This window comes from Oryctolagus cuniculus, chromosome 9, assembly GCF_964237555.1.
Source record: "Oryctolagus cuniculus chromosome 9, mOryCun1.1, whole genome shotgun sequence".
Lineage (NCBI taxonomy): Eukaryota > Metazoa > Chordata > Mammalia > Lagomorpha > Leporidae > Oryctolagus > Oryctolagus cuniculus.
In genome coordinates, this window is record NC_091440.1 from 104,821,021 (window position 1) to 104,829,357 (window position 8,337).

At 43.8% G+C, this 8,337-nt stretch overlaps 1 protein-coding gene across 4 annotated transcripts in view; it reads left to right on the top strand.

Annotated features, from left to right (window-relative positions):
• Positions 1–6,440, top strand: part of AKAP3 (A-kinase anchoring protein 3) — a 38,511-nt gene extending 32,071 nt beyond the window's left edge. For all 4 annotated transcript variants that reach the window (XM_051850200.2, XM_008259710.4, XM_008259709.4 and 1 more), the window contains one exon: positions 6,030–6,440. In XM_051850200.2, coding sequence (XP_051706160.1) covers positions 6,030–6,185 — 156 coding nt within the window. In that variant the 3' untranslated portion in view covers positions 6,186–6,440. The remainder of the gene's footprint in view (positions 1–6,029) is intronic.
• Positions 6,441–8,337: the final 1,897 nt, after the last annotated feature.

The following is an 8,337-nucleotide window of genomic DNA, read 5'->3' on the forward strand; positions in this document are numbered from 1 at the left end:
TGCAACAATTAGGAGGCTTGGATTCGGTCTGCCTGATTTAAGGCGGTAAGCGCCAGCAAAGCTCGACCAGAGTATGAGCTGCAGGTCACCGAAGATAGGCACGAACCAACACTAATAAGTCTCCCCCACAATAAGGCAATGAGAAGGCTTGGATTCGGTTTGCCTGATAGGTTTTGTAAACACCTGCAGGCAGTTCTAGCAGAGCAGAGTATGCGCTGCAGGGCACCGAACACAGGCACGCATCAGCGCCTAAAAACCTCCTCACAACACGGCGAAGAGAGGACCCGGATTCGGTTTTCCTGATTGATAGGACTTGTAAGAGCCTGTGGCAACTCTAGCAAGTAGAGCAGAGTGTGTGCCGCGGGACACCGAAGACAGGCGCGTATCAACGCTAAAAAATAAAAAGAAAGGGGGATCTGTGGGGAGCAATCCGGACTAGACTAAGTTACTCGAATTAGGACTTATTCTATGCATCTGCTCTCCTCTGTGGGGAGCAGCTCGGACTAGACTAAGTTACTGGAATTAAGACTTATTCTATGCATCTGCTCTCCCACAATATGGCGCTGGGAGAGAAGTAAACAGCTTCCGCACAGCTGCCTCCAGTTCAACCAATTAACTGTAGGACTTGCTCCTGATTGGAGAGCAGCGTACTCGGCGTGTGGGCAGCCGAGTTGGGATTGGCGGAGGAGGACTATAAAGGAGGAGAGAAACGGCATGCACCAGGAACATCTATGGGGAACATCTAGCTGAAGGAACACCCGTGCAGCCCCCAAGAGAACCGGCCGGTGGTGTGCCGCTCCCCTGCGGAAGTGGGGAATGCGGCCAGGGGGAACTGCCCTTCCACGGAGGTGGAAGGGATAGTAGCCAACCCGGGAAGAACCAGCAGCAAACCCGGGGAGGGCCGAGCAGACGAAAGAACAGCGCAGGGTCCTGTGTCGTTCCTCCACGAAGAGGGGGAGCGACAGGTCATTTTTTTAAAACTCCATTCTGACAATTGTCTGCTGCCTGCTTTATAGGTATGTTTGGGTTTAAGTCTACTCAGCACTATTTTATTACTTGCTTCTGTTTGCTTTGCCTTCCTGTTTTCCCTTTGCTCTCTGCTTTTGGGTTATTTGAACTTTTCTTAGTATTGCATAGCAATGTATATTTTACTGTACCTCTGTGTAGGTTTTGTGTGGTATGGTTTATCTGATTACAATATAGCTACTTTTCAGAGTCCGCGCAATTCACTGAATCGATCACCACATACTCTGCAATGTAATACATTGCTACCATTTTTGTTCCTTTATCCTTCCTCCTTTATATTCTAGTTGTCTTATGCATTTAACCTGCATACATTGAAAAAATATTCAACCAATGTCATTTTTGCTATCAATCACAAAACATTTTTGAAAACGGAAAAGGAAAGTCTACTATTTATAGTAAGAGTGTTACCTGTTTATTCCTGTCACATCATCATCTCTCCTTCCAAAGAATTTAATTTAGTCATGCTTCTGGAGCACAGTTAGTGCAGTGAAAAAAAGTGGTGAAAATGGACATCCTTATCTGGTTCCATATCTGAGGGGCAATGATTTCACCTTTTGTCCATTTGGTTTGATACTGGCTGATGATTTCTCATGGATAGCCTTTAAAATTTTGAGGTATGTTCCTTCTATACATATATGTGTATATACTATATATTAGTATTAAAACTTTAACACATATATAGAATACTATATACTACATTACACATATATAGTATACAACTATATAGTATACTATATATACTATACTATATATTATATACTATATATACTGTATTATATATTATATATACTATATACTATATATACAACTATATAGTATACTACATATAGTATACTATATATACTGTACTATATATTATATATACTATATATACAGTATATAGTATATATATTATTAAATCTTTTATTTGAGCCATTTCTTTTTAATGTAAGCACTTAATGCCATACTATATATAGTATATAGTATAGTATATATAGTATATATATACTATATAATATATAGTGTATATATAGTATATAGTATACTGTTCTATATATGTGTAATATACATGTATACTATACTATATATGTGTAGTGTTTTATCATTAAGGAGTGTTGAATCTTATCAAATGGCTTCTCCACATCTATTGGGATGACCGTATGGTTTTTGTTCTTCATTCTGTTCATGTGATTTATGGCATTTATTGATTTGTGTATGTTGAACCACCCTTGAATTTCTGGGATAAATCCCACTTGATTGTGATGCATGATCTTTTTTTTAATGTTTTTTGATTCAATCGTTGAGAATCGTTGTGTCTATGTGCATCAAGGCCATAGATCTGTAGCTTTTTATTTTTTATGTGTTGTGTCTTTGTTCAGTTTTGGCATCAGATTGTTTCTGGCCTCATAAAAAAGAGTTTGGGAGGAGCTCCATGCTGTTCAATATGTTGGAGTAGTTTGAAAGGCATTGGAGTTAGTTTCTCTTTAAATGTTTTGTAAAACTCAGGAGTAAAGCCATCAGGTCCTGGACTTTTCCTTGATGGAAGACTTTTGATTGCTGCTTTAGTCTCATTGCTTGTTATGGGTCTGTTTAGATTGCCTGTATCTTCTTCATTTAATCTTGGTAGGTTATTTGTATCCAGAAATTTATCCATTTCTTCAAGTTTATTTCTTTTCAGTTTATTAGCATATAGTTCTTCACAGTAGCTTCTTATGATCCTTTGTATGTCAATGGTGTCAGTTGTAATGTCTCCTTTTACATCTCCAATTTTATTTGAGTTTTCCTCTTTTTCTCTTTGTTAGTCTAGCTGAAGGTTTAGCTTCTCAAAAAAACCAGTTTTTGTTTTGTTGATATTTTAAATTTTTTTAGTTTCAGTTTCATGTATTTCTACCCTGATCCTTATTATTTCTTACCTCCTACTGATTTGTTTTTTTACTAAGTCATTGATATGTATTATTAAATATTTTATTTGAGCCATTTCTTTTTAATGTAAGCACTTAATGCCATACACTCCCCTCTTAATGGTGCTTTTACTGTATCCCACAGGATTTCCTATGTTGTGTCTTCATTCTCATTTGTCTCAAGATAGTTTTTTATTTCCTTTATAATTTCTTCACTGACCCATTGTTCATTCAGTAGCATGTTGTTCAATTTCCATGTATTTATGAGTATTCTGTTGTTCTTGTTGTTGATTTATAGTTTTAGTCCTTTGTTGTCTTAGAAGATACATCATATGATTTCAACTTTTTAAAAATAGACTGAGACCTCATTTGTGGCCCAATGTATGATCTATCCTAGAAAATCTCCCATATGCATTTGCTTTAATCTGAAAATGTCTGTCTCTGACCTTAATTCCCGAGGTGTATTTCTGCTGGGTATAGAATTCTGGCTTGGCAATCCTTTACTGTTAGCATTTTTAAAATGTGCTACTTCCTCCTGGATTGAGTGGTTTCTGATGAGAAACCTGCATCATGAATAGTAGTTCCTTTATAAATATTGTGGTTTTTCTCTGACTGCTTTCAAGATCTTTTTCTTTTTGTGTAGTTTTCAGCAATTCAATTTCATAGATCTTGGAATGAATTTATTGGGTCTTATTTTATTTTAGGTATACTGAGCTTCTTGAATCTATAGGTTAGCATATTTTGACAATTTAAGGAAACTGTCATCCATTATTTTTTCAAATATTTTTCTGCATCACCGCTTTCTGATTTCCTTTGGGATTCTTTTTTTTTTTTTTTTTTAGATTTTATTTATTTATTTGAGAGGTAGAGTTACAGAGAGAGGGAGAGACAGAGAGAAAAGTCTTCCATCTGCTGGTTCACTCCTCAAATGGCTGCAATGGCCAAAGCTGGGCTGATCCAAAGCCAGGAGCCAGGAGCTTCTTCTGGGTCTCCCATGTGGGTGCAGGGGCCCAAGGACTTGGGCCATCTTCCACTGCTTTTCCAGGCCAAAGCAGAGAGCTGGATCAGAAGAGGACTTGAACCAGCGCCCATATGGGATGCCAGTGCCACATGCAGAGGATTCACCTACTTACCACAGCACCAGCCCTCCTTTGGGATTCTACTGATATAAATGCCTGACCCTTTAGTATTGTCTCCAGAGATCCCTGAATCCTGTTTGTTTTTCCAACCTCCAGTCACTTAATGTTTATTCAGCATGGATAATTTCCATCATTTCGCATTCCTCTCTCATCTTTTTTTCTCCTATTTGGTGCATCCACTACATTTATGTCGCTCCCCGTTTTCGTGGAGGAACGACACAGGACCCTGCGTTGTTCTTTCGTCTGCTCGGCCCTCCCCGGGTTTGCTGCTGGTTCTTCCCGGGTTGGCTACCGACCCTTCCACCTCCGTGGAAGGGCGGTTCCCCCTGCCACATTCCCCACTTCCGCGGGGGAGCGGCACACCGCTGGCCGGCTCTCTCGGGGGCTGCACAGGTGTTCCTTCAGATAGATGTTCCTGGTGCATGTTATCTCTCTCCTCCTTTATAGTCCTCTTCCACCAATCCCAACTCTGCTACCCACAGGCCGAGTACGCTGCTCTCCTCCAATCAGGAGCAGGTCCTACAGTTTATTGGTTGAACTGGAGGCAGCTGTGTAGAAGCTATTTCCTCCTCTCCCAGCGCCATATTGTGGGAGAGCAGATGCATAGAATAAGTCTTAATTCCAGTAACTTAGTCTAGTCCGAGTTGCTCCCAGTTGCTCCCCACAATTTATGTCTTAGATTTTGTTGCTTTTGTTTTAGCTCTGAAGTTTCCATCCAGCTGCTATTTATATCTTTTGTTTCTTCGTGGAGACTTTCTGTGCTTCCTGTATTTCTCAGGGATACCCATGTGGACTTCAGTTTCTCACTGGGAATTGTTCCTTCTAAAAAGGCCCCTGGTAAATGGCCCGCTGGCTCTTTGACCCTTTCTCATGAAGTGTGAAGACCAGAAAGCAGCCAGCGCCATGGCTCACTAGGCTAATCCTCCACCTTGCGGCGCCGGCATACCATGTTCTAGTCCCTGTCGGGGTGCCGGATTCTGTCCCAGTTGCCCCTCTTCCAGGCCAGCTCTCTGCTGTGGCCAGGGAGTGCAGTGGAGGATGGCCCAAGTGCTTGGGCCCTGCACCCCATGGGAGACCAGGAGAAGCACCTGGCTCCTGGCTTCGGATCAGCGCGGTGCGCTGGCCTCAGCGTGCTGGCAGCAGCCATTGGAGGGTGAATCAACGGCAAAAAGGAAGACCTTTCTCTCTGTCTCTCTCTCTCACTGTCCACTCTGCCTGTCAAAAAAAAAAAAAAAAAGCACAGAACCAAAATGTGGTCATCTGAGATAGTTTGCTGCCTTTAGACCCCAGGTGGATGGGAATGGGCTGTGTTCATACCAGAATGGTTGCATTGATTAATCCTTATTCTCATGTTGACTTGGAAACAGAACCAAGCCTAAGGTCCCGAGATCTGGATGTGAGTCTTGCTCTGATTGCTAACAGCATAATTCTGACAGTCTCTACACATTGTCACGAGAGGGAAATGATGGCTGAGGTTGTCTTCCTGCTCTAGGTCCTCTGGCCCATGGGGCATGGATGCAGTATCCACATTTGTACATCGGATATTTCCTCTCTTGCCATTGAGTCTTAGGACAATGATGGGGATGTTTTATGATATCAAGTGAGCACAGAACCTTAAAATCATTTGAGAGCAAGAACACGCTTGATAAACAACTCACTAGGAGCAGATAAACAACTCACTAGGAGCAGAGCCTTGTAGGGAAAAAAAAATAGGAAAATTTTAGTCTTAATGAGGAATCTCATTTTCCATGTCACAGACAGGTGGGAGTTAACATCTCCTTTCAGGGTGCTGCCATCAACTTTCTTGTGTCAAACAGCCCAGCCAATTTTGCAGTTACAGAAATCTTCTCAACATCTGGTTGGAGTCCCTTCAGCTGCAGTAGCCCAGTCTTCCTGGCCTCTTTTATTCTCGCCCTGGCAAGTTCCTCCTGGCCTGCCACGGGGCACCCTGCCCCTTGACTCCCATTTCCTTTCCTTTCCACAGCTGCTTCAGCTCTCGGCTGCCGCTGTGGACAAAGGACGCAGCGTGGGCGAGGTCCTGCAGTCGGTGCTACGCTATGAGAAGGAGCGACAGCTGGACGAGGCAGTGGGAAACGTCACACGGCTGCAGCTGCTGGACTGGCTGATGGTGAACCTGTGACCGGCACCACACACTGCTCCCCTTCCTGCAGCGGTGGGCCCGGCCCTCCCCCCCCGCCCCCTCCCCTTCCTCCTCACTTCCATGGTTCCCCTCCTCTCTACATCCTCCCAGAGGCCTCACATTATCTTCATACCACTCACAGCAAAGACGTGTCATCTTATGCTAGTCACTGGATTTTGCAGATTTTCCTGTCCATGCGAGCAAGGACATAAAATTAAAAAATTACAATTAAAGGGCACCAGGTGTTTGATTTCCTTGAGATCCAGTGGGACCATAAGGTAAAGGAATCGCAGGAGTGGGAAAAACTAATCAGATGGCAGAGGTGAAATAGTATTAGACTGAGAGCCACTAGCAGAGGGTGCTTGGTGTGTGCTGTTTATCCTGCCTCTGTGCCACAATTTTTATCCCCTTCATCTTTAAATTTACCCCTCAAAATAAGCCATAGCTTATCAAGACTTCACTTCAGCTATTATAACCATGAAACTCAGATAATAGCTCCTAATACCCAATCAAAATCATTCTGATTTCAAGGCCCTGGCCTCTTGCTTATTCTCTGTTTTTTTTGGACAGGCAGAGTGGACAGTGAGAGAGACAGAGAGAAAGGTCTTCCCTTTGCCGTTGGTTCACCCTCCAATGGCTGCCGCAGATGGCGTGCTGTGGCCGGCGCACTGCGCTGATCTGAAGGCAGGAGCCAGGTGCTTCTCCTGGTCTTCCATGGAGGTGCAGGGACCAAGGACTTGTGCCATCCTCCACTGCACTCCCGGGCCACAGCAGAGAGCTGGCCTGGAAGAGAGGCAACCGGGACAGAATCCGGTGCCCCGACAGGGACTAGAACCTGGTGTGCCGGCGCCGCAAGGCGGAGGATTAGCCTAGTGAGCCACGGCGCCGGCCCGCTTATTCTCTCTTGAGCTGCAGAACAAATGTCATCTCCAACTTTATCCATGATTGAAGACAGCAACCAAAAAAAAAAAAAAAAAAAAAAAAAAAAGTTCTGGCCTAGGTTCTATTGCCAGTTCTATGGTTTTCTGTCAGTAGGGTCTAAACAGGTTACCTGTCGTGACTCTGTCATTACTGTCCCTACTGCCTCTCCTAGAGAGGTTGTGTTCTTGACTTTTCTGTGCAATTGTGTATTCTTGATCCTTTTTTTCCTTCTAGAAACTTCCTCCTCCTATTTCTCGACATCTCTTGGGAGCTCTACTCTGTCAATTTTTTTTTAAGATTTATTTATTTATTTGAAAGTCAGAGTTACACACAGACAGAAGGAAAGTCAGAGAGAAAGAGAGGTCTTCCATCCGCTGGTTCACTTCCCAGATGGCCACTGTGCTGATCCAAAGACAGGAGCCTAGAGCTTTTTCTGCGTCTCCCACACATTTGTAGGGGCCCAAGGACCTGGGCCATCTCCCACTGCTTTCCCAGGCCATCGCAGAGAGCTGAATCAGAAGTGGAGCAGCCAGGACCCTAACTGGCACCCATTTGGGGTGCTGGCACTGCAGGCAGTGGCCTTACCCGCTTTGCCACAGCGCCAGCCCCTCTGTCAACTCCTTACATGTTTATCTTTCCTAGGATGTTCTCTTGATCTTCTGCTACTGTCCGCATCATCTTTCCTGCAGGACCTGATCTCAAGTCCATAGCTTCAGTTCCCCGATGTCTCCTTTCATGGAATATTATGCAGCAAAGTAAATGAAAACCACAAAGCCAAACATATTTTCCACATTGCTTGTGGTGTTGTGAAACTACGTTTCGTGCAAAATGTTAGCTGTCCTATGATTACAAGCATATAGGAAGTATGTCATTTTGCAGATGAGGAATAGAGGGGGCAATAAGTGGACAGGAGTAGATTTGGGGTGGGGTGTGGCAGATGAGTGAACATACCCTGCTGCTGACTCAGCCTCCCATCCTTTGGGAAACCCTCCATCCCCCACTCCATCCTAGGAGGTGTGGTGCTTTCACCACCATCAGAATGTGGACTTGGCACCCAAGCTGGGAGTCCCAGCATCCCAATCTCTTGGACACAGAGACTGGTCCAAATATAAGCACTTCTCAGGCTTCCCTGCCAGCAATGGAAGACTGCATCTTTTGACTTGATGTTGGTGGTCACTGTAACTTTTGGGAAGAGCTTGTCCTCAGAATAACGTTAACCAAAAAAGAGAAG